This window comes from Heterodontus francisci, unplaced genomic scaffold (genome assembly GCF_036365525.1).
Source record: "Heterodontus francisci isolate sHetFra1 unplaced genomic scaffold, sHetFra1.hap1 HAP1_SCAFFOLD_537, whole genome shotgun sequence".
Taxonomy (NCBI): Eukaryota; Metazoa; Chordata; class Chondrichthyes; order Heterodontiformes; family Heterodontidae; genus Heterodontus; species Heterodontus francisci.
The window spans coordinates 297,538-314,033 of record NW_027140574.1 but is presented as its reverse complement, the minus strand read 5'-3'; the positions used below and the strand labels follow the sequence as shown (position 1 = coordinate 314,033).

Below are 16,496 nucleotides of genomic sequence, written 5' to 3'. Positions count from 1 at the left end.
CTCAAATGTTCTATTTCTGCAGTTTCCCTGTGGGCTTACAAATGAAGATCTACTGCTGCCTAGCTCTCTTTGTCCATCTAAATATCTCTCTGTCTTGTTTCATGCAGACTGGGGATAGAAGTAAGCATTTCCTGCTCGGTTAGTTCCTCAGTATCTCTCTGCATTGCTTCATAAGTCCGCGGATGGATTGAAGCCTTTCCTCCTCTGCTTGCAGATCTCAGTGTTTTGCTGCATGTTTTTGCGCAAACCGTTTATTTAATTAGGCAATTCATGATATGCTTGTGGGTCTCAGTGACACTTTGTGTTGTTAAATATGGACCCGAGGATGAAATTAGACATTTCCTGCTCGGTTTGTGGATCACATTACCGCACTGTACCGTTTATTACAGATCGGGGAGAGACTCAAGCCTTCCCTTCTGTGTGTGTGTGTCTCAGTATATCTGTGTATGGTTTAGTGCAGATTGCAGATACAATTATACCTTTTCCGCTCAGTATGTGTGTGTTAGAACCACTCAGTATGGTTGAGTACAGACCAGGGACAGAATTAGTTCCTTCCTTTGCTGCTTGTGTGACTCAGTATCTCTCTGTGTGATTTACTCATGTCTGGGGCTGCAGTTAGACCTTTACTGCTTTGTTTGTCTGTCTTAGTATCTCTATGCTTAATTCAACGCAGACTGTTGACAGATTTAGGCCTGCCTTGCTCTGATTGTTTGTGTCTGCATCTCTGTGGTTGGATACAGACCAGGGATGAACGTATTCTGTTCCTTCCCTTTTTGTATTCCCATTAACTCGCGGCATGGTTAATACAGATCGTAAATAGATGGAGGCTTTTCCTGCTCTGTTTGTGTGTGTCTCTGTGTGGTTCAATGCAGGGCGGGGATCGAATTAGGCATTTCCTGCTCTGTTCGTCTGTCTTTGCCTCTCTCGATGAGGCCTAATACTGACTGGGGATGCAATTGGCAATTTTTTGTGACAGTTGCTGTTGCCTTTTAAAGTCATCTGCTGTCCAGCCATTATGAATGCTATGTTCCCCGGCCATTTCAACTGAGATGCACTATGGCTATTTTAAATGATATGCACTGGGGTCACTTTAAATGATGTGCACTGTGACCTCTGTCACCAAGCGACAGGTCCCGTCCTCGCTCTGTCACCATAGTGACAACCGCCTCCAACCCCACCCCATCCCAGCCCCGCTGCTGATAACAGTCAGTGATTCAGCTCCTCTCATCATTGAAAGAATTTCATAATTAAAATAAAGGGATATGTCAGCACTATCTTTAACTGCTCTCTGAACTGAGTCTGTGTCACGGCATAAATGGCAGTGTTTGTGCAGCAACTCAGGAGCTGCAGCATGAAACCCAATTCCTGCAGAAAATCAGGTAGAAATATAGACTGATCCCCCCAATATCGCAACCTGTTCCACATCGAATACACCATAAACACTGACCATAACAGGATAAAATTGGCCGAGATGACTAACAGTAAAATGATGGATTTCCTTCGGGTCTCCATTTCTGGATCTCTGCGACTCTCCCCACTACTGTGAGCCCGTAGTCTCTTGCGTCCTCTGCTGCTCACTAAAATGTGTCTAACTGTGAGAGCATTGAGCAACAGAATCACCACAAATGGGACACCCGGGGTTAGAATGTTATGGAGAAACTCGATTGTTACCCAGACACGAGAGGACTGAACATATCCTGTTCCAGCACAAAACCAAGGGAGGTTCAACATCAAATACCGAACTGAGAACATGAAATACCAGATGATGTTCTTCAAACAGCTCAGCACAGTCACTGTTCCCAGAACCACAGCTGCTGTTTTCTCGAGGCAATATTTACTTTTCAGCTTCTGGAAACAAATGGCCACAAATCGATCGAAGGTGAAAGTGATGGTGAACCAGATAGAACAGTCAGTGGCTGCGTAAAGCAGGGCAGCGTGGATATTACACACTGGGATGTCCCACAGCAACTGAAACTGTTCCCAGTAAAGAATGGGAATGTGCCTCAATATTAGGTCCAGGATAATGACCAGTAGATCCGCCGCTGCCATGGCCACCAGGTAGCAAGTGACACATTTGGAGAGACCACACTCTCCCCGAGAAAAGATCCCAATCGTTAGCATGTTAACTGTGAGGATGGAAAATACACAGGGAAATTATACATCAGGCAGGATCAAAGGTACCAGTTTGATTGAGGAGTTATAGAGATTTATAAATGTGTTACTGTATCCAGTGATGTATTGGTATGATTGGAACGGAAAGAACAAATTGGAAGTTCTGTGATACGGTGGAAGTAAGAAGAGATTAAATAAGAGGAGGATAATATTGAAATTGTTAAACTCATGTTGATCATAATGCCCTTCCCTCTCCTTTCCCTGTCTGGTTTACAAACTGTTCCATCTCTATTCTCTCCCAGTTCTAATGAAGGGTCACCGACATGAAACATTAACTCTGTTTCTCACTCAACATAAGCTGCCAGACCTGCTAAATATTTCCAACATGTTACGTTTTTATTTCAGATTTATAACATCTGCAGCACTTTGTTCTTGTATAGAAAGTTAAATGTTGGAATGACTGAGAGATTCCGTCACCTGTGATAGTCAGCACGGAATTCAAATATTTCAAAAGAATTATTGGGAATGAGACTACTGATAAATTAGTGAAAAAATGTAATCTCAATCGTCACTAAGTTAACTGTAAACAAGGAAAATTATGACGAAATGATACATCAACTTGGGAGCAGAAAGAACCGTTTGAAGGGTGCAGAGTGATATTTGTATATTGGTTACCACTGTCCTGCTGCAGCTAATTATTGTACCAGTGATAGGGATGTCTGCTGGAGGCAGGGAGCTGAATTTAGTGGAGCCAGCCTGGTTCCTAACGGCGGTCCGAAAATATAAGGGGAACTGAGTCCGAGATATTGGGAACTTACAGCCGATGCAATTCAGTGACCTAACGGCAATTAAGTGGTGTAGCCGTCGTCAGTCTGGGAGCAGGGGCCATTGCTGGTACTGCACCCGGATCAGGAGCAGTCTTGGAGACCCAGCCCCCAGGTACGGGGGACTGGAGCAGAAGTAATAAGTCCCATGGGGGAGGGGTATCCTGGGAGGGTCATTGTTTCCTGACCGTTGCCATATGTGGGCCACATATTACCCAGGGAGGAGAGAGAACCCCAAGCCCACAGGAAGAGTGTCCCTTTATACATGGCGCCCTCCCCAAGTGACAGAATTAACTCATCACTAGTTAGATCCCAACAGCGGTGGTGGCCACTTGAGGGTCTCAATTGGTCACTGGGCTGGAAGGTCATCGTCGACCTATCCTGCACTTATCAAGATCACTTGAAGATCGTGAACGAAGGGACCACTGCCCTTACTGCCCATTGCAATTCCATGGTCTTCCCCGCCTCCGACCTTTTGGGGACCCATAAAATCCAAATCAGGGAGTACTGAGGCCACGGATGAATTTGAAAATAATGATGAGAATTTTAAATCAGGACTTTTCTTAATCGATAGCCAATTAAGGCCACGAACACAGGAGTGATAGGTGAACCGGATTTTTTGTGAGTTAACACATCAGCAGCAGGGTTTTGGATGACCAGCAGTTTACAGTGAATAGAATGTGCGAGGTCAGCAGGGGGGCATTGTAAAGGTCAAGTTCAGTGGCAACGATGGCATGAATGAATGTTTTGATCACAGGAGCTGAGACAGGAGCAAAGTCAGGCGATGATAAGTAACCATTTTTGCTCAGTACTCAGGAGAAACCTTATGGCCAGTATGTGGCAAATGCAACAAGAGAGGGTGCAGTTTTAGATATAGTTTTAAGAAATGAAACTGGGCAGGTGGTAGGAGTGACAATGGGAGCCCATTTTGATGGTAGCGCATTTAAATGGTAACCATCATAAATCAATCAGTCTGAACTTAATGCTGGAAAAGACAGAGATAGAACAGGAGTTAGAGTTCTCAATTGAGGCAAGGGCAATTGTACTAAACTGAGGAATAATTTAACGAAAGTGAACTGGAAAGAGCCACGTGATAGTAAGACTATGTCAGAGCAGTTGGGAGCATTTGAACGGGAGGATTCAGAGTAAACATGTTCCCAGAACGAAAAATGGTGAAATGGTCGAATCTAGAGCCCTTTAATGTCAAGGAACCTTCAGGGTAAGTTCGGGCAGAAAAGGAAAGCTTATGTCCGACAAAGAGAGCTGAATACTCCAGAAAGCCGAGAGGAGAATAGAAAGTGGAGCGGTGAAATCAAAAAGGAAAGTAGCAAACAAAAGAGAGGGCATAAGGAGTATTGGCAAGGAAAATCAAGGGGAACCCAAGATGTTTCATCAGTGAAGCGTAAGAGGATAACTAAAGAAAGAGTAGGGAACATAAAATAGCAAAAACGTAACCTATTTGTAGAGATGGAACATGATGGTATGGCTCAATATTAATACTTTGCATATGTCTTCACAAAAGAGGGCAATGATGCATATGTTGTAGTTAAGGAAGAGGAGTGTGAACTATTGGATGTGATGAACCTGAGAGGAGAGGATGTCTTAAATGGATTATTATCCTGGACATTGGATAAATCATCAGGACCAGATGAAGTTTACCCTCGGCTGCCAAAAAAAAAAAAGAAGAATTAGCAGAGGGTCTGTCTATTATTTTCTAGTTCTCAGTGGATACAGGTTCGGTGCCAGGGCATTAAAGAACTGCCAACATCGTACTTTTGTTTATAAAGGGAGCGAGGGATAGAACGAAGAACAACAGGCCAGGCAGTCCAAAGTCAGTCGCGGGCAAATTATTGGAATCTATTCTGAGAAAAAGTATAAACTGTCACATTGAAAGGCACAGGTTAATAAAGGACAGACAGCATGGATTTATTAAGGGAAAATCTTGTCTGACGAATTGGATTGCGTTTTTGGAAGAATTAACAAGGGAGATTGGTGCGAGTAGTGCAGGTGATGTGGTCGACATAGATTTTGTGAAGGGGTTTGACGATCTCCCACGTGGTGGACTGGTGAGCAAACTTCAATCATTTGAATTCCAGGGGAATGTAGCAAGCTGGGTTGAAAATTGGCTCAGTGGCAGGAAGCATATGGTAGCTTTTTTCGAGTATTTTAGTGATTGGAGTGCTCTTTCCAGGGTTTCTCTGCACGGTCCTGTACATGGTACCTTGATTTTTGTTGTACATATTAACGATTTGGATCTAAATATATGAGGCAATGAGGTTATTTGCAGGGAACACAAAAATTGGTCGCGTGGTTGATAGCGAGCAGAATAGCTATAGGATGCAGGAAGGTATTGATGATCTCGCCAGATGGGCAGAATAGTGGAAAATGGAATTCAACCTGGAGAAGTGTGACGTGATGCATTTGTGAAGGTCAAACAAGGCAAAGGAATACACAATAAATGGAAAAGTACTGAGAAGTGTAGAGGAAGTGAGGGACCTTGGAGCGACTGTCCACAGATAGCTGAAGGTAGCAGGACAGGTCGATATGGTGGTTAAGACGGCATATGGAATATTTTCATTTATCAGCCAAGGTATAGAATAAACGAGCAGGGAGGTATGCTGGAACTGTATAATTCATTGGTTAGGCCGCAACTTGAGTAATCTGTGCAGTTTTGGTCACTTCATTACAGAAAGGATGTAAATTGCCCGAGAGACCGTACAGACGAGAATAATGAGGATGTTGCCAGGGCTGGAAAAATGCAGCTCTGAGGAAAGATTCGATCTGTTGAGGTTGTTCTCTTTAGAACAGAGAAGGTTTTGGGAAATCTGATTGAAATGTACAAAATTTTGAGCTGCATTGGTATACTGGATAAAGGCTCCAGTCACCTTAACACATCGGTCAGCAACGAGGAGGTATAGATTTAAACTGACTGGTAGAAAAAAATAGCATGGCGATGATGACCGCGTTTTCTATCCAAAGTATGGTGCCTGAAAGGGTAGTTGTGCCTTTCCAAAGGAATCTGGATATGCACCGCAAGTGCGCAATCTGCAGGGCTACTGACCAAATGCTGGAAGGTGGGATTTAAATAGGTGGATAACTTGTCGGCCGACCCAGACACGATAGGCCAAGTGACCTCTTTCCGTGCCATAAGCATTCTGTGATTCTATGATTCCACCTGAATGCTTCCAGGGATTATGGATTTTTGTTGCAAGGTTACTTTGGAGAAGCTGGAAGTTCTCTCCTCGGAGCAAAGGAGATTGACAGGAGATTTGATAGAAGTGTACAAGATTATCAGAGACAGAAAGAAAACACAGCGGGAGCAGAGCTTTGAAAAGCGCACCAAAAGGAACAGGGTCGGAGACCAGACAGAGCGAGAGAGAGAGAGGCAGATGTGGCGGCGAGAGCGTGAACAGTGGGCCTGCTTGACCAACAAATAAAATACGAAGTATGACATCATATGGGAGCTGATCTGTGATTGGTGGGTATTTCTTCCATGTCTCTTTTTTGTTTTGTCCAAGTGATTTAAATTAGGAGACGTCATTACAGGTTAAGAGTGCACTTAAATAATTCATTTTTTAAATACTGAGATCATAGTTAAATAATTAAATAGAAGAAGACTGGCCAGGCGATCTGTGCAGCTGCAGTATGTGGGAGCTGGTGGACGCCTGTTCGATCCACAGTGACCATATCTGCAGCAAGTGTTAGTTGCTCCAGGACCTTTGGTTCAGAGATGAAGCAAGAAAGAATTATTTTTTTTTAATGGATATGGATATTAAAAAATGGGCCAAAATGTGATAGATTGAGTTTAAGTGTGAGGTTATCCATTTTGGTCAGAAGATTAGAAAGGCAAATTATTATATAAATGGAGAGAAAATTCAGAGTGCTTTGGTGCAGAGGGATCTGGGTGTTCCCGTGCTGGGATCACAGAAAGCTTGCGTGCAGGTACAGCAGGTAATAAGGAAGGCAAATGTAATTTTGGAATTTTTTGCAAAAGGAATAGTATATAAAAGAAGGGAAGTGTTGCTGCAACTGTACAAGGTATTAGTGAGACCTGGAGTATTGCGTCCAGTTTTGGTCCCCTTACTTGAAGAGAGATGTAATTACTTTGGAGGCAATTCAGAGGAGGTACATTAGATTGATTCCAGAGATGGCGGTAGGGGTGGCGGAGGGGGGTGGGGGGAGTTCTCTTATGAAGAGAGATTGAGTGGTTTAGGCCTTTACTGTCTGGAGTTCAGAAGAATGAGAGGAGATCTAAATGACGTATATCAGTTGATTCACTGGATTGACAAAGTAGACGCAGGAAGGATGTTTCCTCTTGTGGGGCAATCTAGAATAGTTTTAGGTTAAGGGGTAGCAGATTTAAAAGAGAGATAAGGAGAATGTACTTCCCTCAATGGGTCGTGAGTGTGTGGAATTCACTACCCCAGAGTTTGGTGGATGCCGGGACATTGAGTAGATTTAAGCAGGGGAAAGACATATTTTTAATTAATAATGGGTTTACGGGTTATGGAGCACGGGGAGGAAAGTGGAGCTGAGGCCGAGATGAGATTAGCCATGATCATTATGAATGGTGGAGCTGGCTGGAGGGGCTGAATTGCCTATTCCTGTTCCTAGCTCATATGTTTCTATGTTCTTTCGCAGTCCAAGCTTTGGACACTGCGACACACCAGGGAAGGGGAGAGCTACCTTACACAGGAGACATTCACACCCGTTAGATTAATTCCATCACATTTGGAGCGTTGTCAGGGACAGGAGGGTGTGACTGTGAGCGAGGCAGGTATGAGGATCCAGACTTTAGCTTTGAAGGAGCCTCAGCCAGTGCCCTTGTCCAATAGGTACGAGGCTCATGCTCCTGGTGTGGACGAGGGCACAGACAGCAGGGAGGATGTGCAAACTGACCACAGCATAGTAGTTCAGAGTGCCATTCAAGTGGGCAGAGGAGAAGAGAGAAATATGGCAGTAATAGGGGATAGCATAGTCAGGTAAATAGATACTGTACTCTGCAGCAAAGATAGAGAGTCCCGAAGGCTGTGTTGCTTACCTGGTGACAAGGTTAAGGACATAATTTCCTGGGCTCGAGAGGAACTTGGACTGGGAGGAGAAGAATCCAGTTCCTGTGGTCCATGTAGGTACATGTAGGTACCAATGATATAGGTAGGACTAGGAAACAGGTTCTGCTGAGGCACTACGAGCAGCTTGGGGCTAAATTAAAAAGCAGAACCAAAAAAGTAATTATCTCCCCATTACTACCTGAACCAAGTTGAAATTGTCGGATGGTAAATAAGATTAGAGAGGTAAATGCGTAGCTTAAAGATTGGTGTGGGTGAAATGGGTTATGATTAATGAGACACTGGCACCAGTACTGGGGAAAGAGAGAGGTGTCCCGTTGGGATGGGCTTCACTTGAACCATGCTGAGACCAGTGTCCTGGGAAACTGTGCAACTTGTATTGCAGATAAGGCTTTGAACGAAATCGTTGGGGGGGTTCAATTGAAGGGAAGTTTAAAAAGTCATAAGTATCGAAAGTGCAGAGGTGCAGGGTAGTGAAGGGACATACATTAATCAGAGTGTGTCAGGTAGGGACAGAGAATACAAGCATAAGAGTGCAGCAGAAATTCGAACCAGAGTTGGTAAAAATATTAAAAAGTCAAAGCATAAAGCTGTTTATCTGAATGCACGTAGCATTTGTAACAAGACGGCAGAGGTAGAAATAAATGAAAATGATTTGATAGCTATCTCAGAGACGTGGTTGCAGGATGACCAGGACTGGAAACTAAAAATTCAAGGATATTTGACGTTCTGGAAGAATAGACCTAAAGGAAAAGGAGGTAGGGTTGCTTTGCTATCAAGAAGGGACCAGTGCAGTTTTGAATAAGGATATAGGTGTAATCGATCGTGATGTCGAATCAGTTTGGATAGAAATAAGGAATAGCAAGAGAAGGAAATCACTTGTCGAGTGGTCAATAGGCCCCCGATGAGTTGCCTCCCTGTAGGACAAAATATTAACCAGGAAATAATGGAGGCGTGTAAGAAGTGCACTGCAATTATCGTAGGTGATTTTAATCTGCATACAGACTGGACAAATCAAATTGGCAAGGGTAGCATGGGAAGACAAATTTGTGGAATGCATCAGGGATTGTCTCTCAGAACAATACATTGAATAATCTACCCGGGAACAGGCTATTTTAGAGTTGGTAATGCGTCGTGAGGTAGGGTCAATAAGAGATTTCGTAGTTAAGGATCCTCCAGGGGGAAGCGATCAGTACATGGTAGAATTTTAAATGCAATTTGAGAGTGAGCAACTCGGGTCTCAACCTAGTGTCTTCAATTTAAGCAAGTGCAATTACATAGGTATGACAAAAGAGTTGTCTAAATCGGGCGGGGAAAATCAAAAATAAAGGAAGACAAAGCAGCGGAAGCTTGTGGTAGACCAAAGGATTAGGATTTTGTTTTAGAAGCCAGCATCAGATGACTAAAGATTCTGATAAAGAGGGAGAAAATTGTTTATGATAGTAATTTGACAAGAAATATATAAAAAAGTAACAGCGTCTTTCCTTTTTGGCCTCCTTCTCTCGCGAGACAATGGTAAGCGCCTGGAGGTGTTCAGTGATTTGTGGAGCAGCGCTTGGAGTGGCTAAAAAAGGCCAATTATAGAATGACAGACTCTTCCACAGGTGCCGCAGATGAAGTTGGTTGTCATAGCTGTTACACAGTTGGTTCTCTCCTTACACTGCTGTCTCTTTTCCTGCCACCTGCTGAGTCTCTTCAACTCACCTCTGTTTAGCCCCGCCTTTATGGCTGTCAACCAGCTCTGGCAATAGCTGGAAACTGGCTCTCACGACTTTTGGTCAATGTAGCAAGACTTCATGTCGCGTTTGAAAGCGGAGACATGGACGGCTGGTGGGTCAGATACCAGCGATAAGCTCACTTTACAATATGTCCTTGGGGGATCCTGCCATCTTCCATGCAGCTCACGTGGCCAAGCAATCTCAAGCACCGCTGGCTCAAAGGGGCGCAAATGCTGGGGATGGTGGCTGCCTCGAGGACTTCTGTGTTTGCGATACTGTCCTGCCACCTGATGCCAAGGATTCTTCAGAGACAGCGAAGTTGGAATGAGTTGAAACGTCGCTCTTGCTGATGGACGTTGTCCAGGCCTCGCTGCCATAGAGACAGGTATTGAGGACACAGGCTTAAAATACTTGGACGTTTGTGCTCCGTGTCAGTGCGTCATTTTCCCACCCTCTCTTACCCAGTCTGGATATCGCAGTGGACGCCTTTCCCATGCGCTTATTGATTTCTGTATCGAGAGATAAGTTGCTGGTGATGGTTGAGCGCACGGAGGTGAACTCGTGAACCACTTCCAGAATGTGGTAGCCGATATTGTGGGATGGAAAATTTCTGACGTGCTGAATGCAGCATCGTCAGCAAAGAGGAGTTCCCTGATTCGGACTTACTGTACTTTGGCCTTCGGTCCAAGATGGGCAAGGTTGTAAAATCTGCCATCTGGCCTTGTGTGGAGGAAAATTCCTTCTTCTGAAGACTTGAACACATGTGAGAGCAGCAGGGAGAAGAAGATCCCAAACAATGTAAGTGCGAGAACACAGCCCCTTTTCACGCCACTCAGGATAGGAAAGGGGTCTGATGAGTAACCATTATGCTGAATTGTGTCTTTCATATTGTCATGGAATGAGGTGATGATACGTAGCATCTTGGTGGACATCTAATCTTTGCTAGTAGCCTGAAGAGACCACGTATTCGGACGAGGTCAAAGGCTTTGGTGACATCTATCAAGGCAACGTTGGGGGTGGGGGGGGGGGGGTGGCGGTGGCACCCGTTGTTCACGGCATTTTTCCTGGTGAAGGGACAACAGCACATTAATGTCAATAAGAGCTTCAACGTGTATATATAAAAAAAGAGAGTAGATAATATAAGTGTGGAGCCTTTAGAGGATGAGACTGTCGAATTAATAACAGGGAACAGGAAAATGCCCGACAATTTAAACCAATATTTTGCTTCGGTATTTACGGTGGTGGACACTATAAACATCCCAACAATAATAAATGAGAAAGGTGTAAATGGGAGAGGGAGCTTGTAACAACCTGTACCAAGTGGGGAAAGGTGCTGGAAAAACTGCTGGTACTGAAGGCAAAAAAATTGTCAGGTCCTGATGACCTGCATCCAAGTGTTTTGCAGGAAGTGGCTGCAGAGATAGTGGAGGCATTGGTCAGAATGCATCAAAACTCACTGGATTCCGGTCGGATACCAGCGGATTGGAAAGATGCTTATGTGATGCCCCTCTGCAATAAAGGGGATTGACAGAAAGCAGGAAACGATAGACCAGTTGGCTTAACATCTGTCATTGGGAAAATGCTAGAGTCCATTATTAAGGAAGAAACAGCAGGACATTTAGAAAAATATAATGCAATCAAACAAAATCAATATGGTTTTATGAAAAGGAAATCATCTTTGACAATTTTGTTCGAGTTCTTTGAGGATATAGCAAGCAGAGTGAATAAAGTGAAACTGGTAGATGCAGTGCATTTGGATTTTCAGAAGGCGTTCGATAAAGTGCCACATAAAAGGTTATTGCACAAAATAAGAGCTCAGGATATTGGGGATAATGTGTTGGCATCGATTGAGGATTGGCTAACACACAGAAGGCAGTGAGCTGGGATTTATGGGTCTTTTTCAGGTTGGAAAGCCGTATCTAGTGGGTACTCCAAGGATCTGTCCCAGAGCCTCGACTATTTACTTTCTACTTTAGTGACTTGGAGGAAGGGGCAGAGTGTAGTGTATCTAAATTTGCTGACGTTACATAAGTAGATGTGAAGGCATGTTGTGATGAGGATACGAAGAATCTGCAAAGGGATATAGATAGCTTAAGTGAATGGGGAAAAACAACTTCGCAGATGGAGTTCAATTTGGGAAAGTGTGATGTCATACAATTTGGTAAGAAGAATGAAAAGGCAGATTATTATTTAGATAGAGAAAGACTACCAAATACTGCAGCACAGAGGGATATGGGTGTTCTTGTACATGAAACACAAAATGTTGCCATGCAGGTGCACAAGTAATTATGAAAGCATATGAAATCCTGACCTTTATTGCTAGGGGGTTCGAGTTTAAAACTAGGGAAGTCTTGTTACAACTGTTCAGGGTGTTGGTGAGGTCATACCTGGAGTGCTGCGTGCTGTTTTGGTCCCCTTATTAAAGGAAGGAATTAGCAGCATTGGGGGCAGTTCAGAAAATTGTCACTTGGCTGATTCCTGGGATGAAGGGGTTGTCTTCTCAAGAACAGCTAAACAGGTTAGGCCTTTTTCCATTGGCGTTCAGAAGAATGAGAGGTGATCTGATTGAAACATGTAAGATTCTAAGGTGGATTGACAGGGTAGATGTTGACAATATGTTTCTACTGATGGGAGAATTTCGAACTAGGGGCCATGGTGACAGAATAACAGATCAAACATTTAAAATTGAGGTGTAAAGGTATTTCTTCTCTCAGAGGCTGGTGAATCTCTGGAAATGTCTACATCAGAGAGTTGTGGTAACTTAATGAATTTGAGGAGGATGTGGCTCGATTTTTGAACACTCAGGAAGTCGAGAGTTATGCAGAGTAGGCCCGAAAGAGGAGTTGAGGCCTGGGACAGATCAGCGATGATCGTATTCAATGGCGGGGCTGACTTGAGGGGCTGAATGGCCTACTCTTGCTCCTATTTCTTACGTTGTTTTGACATGCTTAGAGAAGATAGACCAGGAAAATTGTTCCCATTAACTAATGGAACAAGCAGTGGGGAACGCAGATGGATTGTTTTGGGTAAAGGATGGAAGGAGAATATGAGGAAGACATTTTTATGCAGGGGATAATAATGAGCAGGAACTCACTGACCATGAAGGTAATGGAAGCCAAGACCATTATGATTTCAAAAGGACATTGGGTGAGCACTTGAAGGAAATGAACTTGCAAGGCTACGGGGAGTGAGCAGTGAGTGGGCCTGACTGAATCGTTCCACAGTGAACCGGCATGGAATCGATGGACTGCATAGACTCCTTCGGTAGCGTAAATGGCTCTATGACTCTCTGTGACTCTATGTTGAATATGCCGCCCACGCCTGCCTGGAAAGATCAGGATGCAATGAAGAGCAACAAACTGTGACGTCAATAGCCACAGACAGCTCCATCCTCACCCTGGTGGGAGGCTCCAGGTCGTGTTGCAGGAAGTGATGCAGCCCTGTGAACATCTGCCTATTGAATCAGAGTCACCTTCCACCCTGCTCCTGGGTAAGGTGTATATAGGAAAGTGCTCTTGGAAAATCCGGAGTGGGTCGGGCACAGTCCTCTCCTCCTCCCGCTTTACAGAGTTCGCCTTCTCGACAGCCTGTGCTCCATTTTTTGGTCATGTTACAAACCCAGAGACACTGTAGCTGCAGTCCCCATACCTCGTCCAGAGTTGGGTCACAGAATCCACTGTCCTCCCTGAATGTCCGCAGCAGCTCACAACACAAACTCCAGAAAAAAATATCCAAAGCACCTCCAATAAGTTTAAAATATCAGAAGTAAGTCAAACGGCCATTGTGAAAATTGGATGCCTGGTCCTTTTAATTGACCCCAGAGGGGTTCCTCGTGCTGCTGAATGCATGTTGAGCTCAGAGTGACTAACACAGGCGGTCAATGGACATGCACAGACCAAGTTTCAAAGACGTACATCAATGTTGTCTGAATGGTACATTGACGTCACATTGAAATACCACCCTATATGAGCAGCACATTCAGGGTGCGACTGGGCTACAGCCCTGCCCAGCATGGGGCACTGTTCAGGCCACACTAGAAGTGGCTGGCTGTGAGGTTCACATCTTATTATGGATCCCAGCTTCCGTCCCGCCAGCAAAGAGGTGTTGTGGAGTCGAAAGCCGTAGCGAGGGAAAGATGCAGAGGGAAAAACAATTGACTTTAAAAGAAGAATTGAATGAAGACTTAAAGGCAAAATACTTACAGGAATAGGGGAATGGACAGAGGAATGGGACTAATTGGAGGGGTAAGGCCATGGACGGATTCAAACACAAGAATGAGAATATTAAAATTAAAGTGCTGCCAGACTGGGAGCCAATGTAGCTCAATGAACACAGGAGTGATAGAATATCGTAATTTGGTGTGAGTTAGAATACAGGCAGCAGAGCTCTGGGTGGGCTGTGATTTATGAAGGTTTACAACTGGGAGGGCAACCAGGATAGAATTGGAATAGTCAAGTGTGGATTTAACAAATGTACGGATGAGGGCTTATGTAACAAATTGGCTGAGACAGAGGTGGATACGGGTGATATTGCAGAGGTGGTAATATGCAGGATTGGAGATGGGGAGAATATGGAGTTGAACTCAGCTCAGGTTTTAGTGGAACACAAAGGTTGCAGACAGCCTACTTCAGCCTCAGACATTGTAAAACTTGGGATTTGTGTTTCACAGATAGGGATTGGAGGATAAGCAATGGAACCAAAGCACAATTACAGCACAGAAGGGGGCCATTCAGCCCGCCGTGCCCGTGCCGGCCCAAAGATAACTAGCTGTCCAATCTAATCCCGCCTTCTAGCTGGTCCATAGCCTTGCCAGTTTCAGCACTTCAGATGCATTTCCAGGTACCTTTGAAACAAATTGAGGAAGATGATTGTGGTTGTTCGAGGTCAATCATCTGAGCTCCAGGATATCACTGCAGGAAGCCCTCAGGGGAGTGTCGTAGGTCCAACCATCTTCAGCTGCTTCGTCAATGACCTTCCTTCAATCATAAGGTCAGAAGTGTGGAAGTTCTCCAATGATTGCACTATATTCAGCACCATTCATGACTCCGCAGATACTATAGCAGTCCGTGTAGAAATGCAGTAAGATTGGACAATATCCAGTCTTGGGCTGATAAGTGGCAAGTAACATTCACGGCACCCAAGTGCCAGGCAATGACCATCTCCAACAAGAGAGAATCAAACCATCTCCCCTTGACATTCAACGGCATTACCATTGCTGAATCCCGCACTATCAACATCCTAGGGGCTACCATTGACCAGGAACTGAACTGGAGTAGCCATATAAATGCCGTGGCTGCAACAGCAGGTCAGAGGCTAGGAATCCTACGGCGAGTAACTCAACTCCTGACTCCCTAAAGCCTGATCACCATCTGCAAGGCAGAAGTCAGGAGTCTGATGGAATACTCTCCACTTGCCTGGATTGGTGCAGCTCCAACAACACTCAAGAAACTCGACACTATCCAGGACAAAGCAGCCCGCATGATTGGCACCTCATCTACAAATATCACTCCCAGCACCACCGATGCACAGTGGCAGCAGTGTGTACCATCTACAATATTCAATTCCGCAACGCACCAATGCTCCTTAGACAGCACCTTCCAAACCCGCAAACTCCACCAACTAGAAGGGCAAGGGCAGTAAATGCATGGGAACACCACCACCTGCAAGTTCCCCTCCAAGTCACACACCATCCTGACTTGGAATTATATCTTAGTTCTTTCACTGTCGCTGGGTCAAAATCATGGAACTCACTTCCTAACAGAACTGTAGGTGCACCTACTCCAAATGGACAGCAGTGGTTCAAGACGACAGCTCACCACCACATTCTCAAGGGCAATTGGCGATGGGCATGAAATGCTGGCCTGGTCAGCGATGCCCACATCCCATGAATGAATAAAAAACTGAGTGTTTCTGCCATTCCTGACAGTGAATTCCAGACGCCCAACAACCTCTGGGTGAAAACGTTTTTCCTCATGTCCCTTCTACTCCTTCTATCAATCAACTTAATTCTGTGCCCCCTGGTAATTGAATCAGCCGCCAGGGGAAAGAGGTCCCTCCTGTCTACTTTATCTCGGCTCCTCAGTTTTGTACAGCTCAATTAAGTCATCCCTCGGCCTCCTCCGTTCTAAGGAAAACAACACTAATCTTCCCAATAAGTCCCTTTGGCTGCTACTTTCGAGCCCTGTCACCAATCTTGTCAATCTCCTCTGTACTCTCTCCAGAGCAATTATGTCGTCTCTGTAATGTGGTGATCAGAACTCTATGAAATACTCCAACTGTGGCCTAACCAGCGTTTTGTACAGTTCAAGCATTGCATCCCAGCTTTTCAATTCTATACCTCGGCCAATAAAGGAAAACATTCTGCATGCCTTCTTCACCACTGTCCAACCACTTTCAGGGAACTGTGGACATGCACTCCAAGCCAGGTTTCTCACTTCTTCGACGCCTCTCAATACACTGCAGTTCATTGTGTATTCCCTCAATTTATTTGCCTTCGCCAAGTGCATTATCTCACACTTTTCTGGATTGAATTCCATTTACTACTTTTCTGCTCACTCAACCAACCCATGGCCATCCTCTTCAACTGCACGACCAATTTTTGTGTCATCAGCAAATGTTCCAATCATGCCTCCCACATTTAAGTCTAAATCATTAATATATACCACAAACAGCAAGGGGCCCAGTGGTTAGCACCGCAGCCTCACAGCTCCAGCGACCTGGGTTCAATTCTGGGTACTGCCTGTGTGGAGCTTGCACGTTCTCCCTGTGTCTGC

At 44.7% G+C, this 16,496-nt stretch overlaps 1 protein-coding gene across 1 annotated transcript; it reads right to left on the bottom strand.

Annotated features, from left to right (window-relative positions):
• Positions 1-1,227: 1,227 nt before the first annotated feature.
• LOC137360192 (neuropeptides capa receptor-like) lies at positions 1,228-3,305 on the bottom strand. Its single transcript, XM_068025734.1, has 2 exons — positions 3,125-3,305; positions 1,228-2,126 (listed from the first exon to the last, which is right to left on the bottom strand). The coding sequence occupies exons 1-2, from the start codon at positions 3,303-3,305 to the stop codon at positions 1,228-1,230; spliced, it is 1,080 nt and encodes a 359-aa protein (XP_067881835.1).
• Between the last annotated feature and the right edge of the window lie 13,191 nt (positions 3,306-16,496).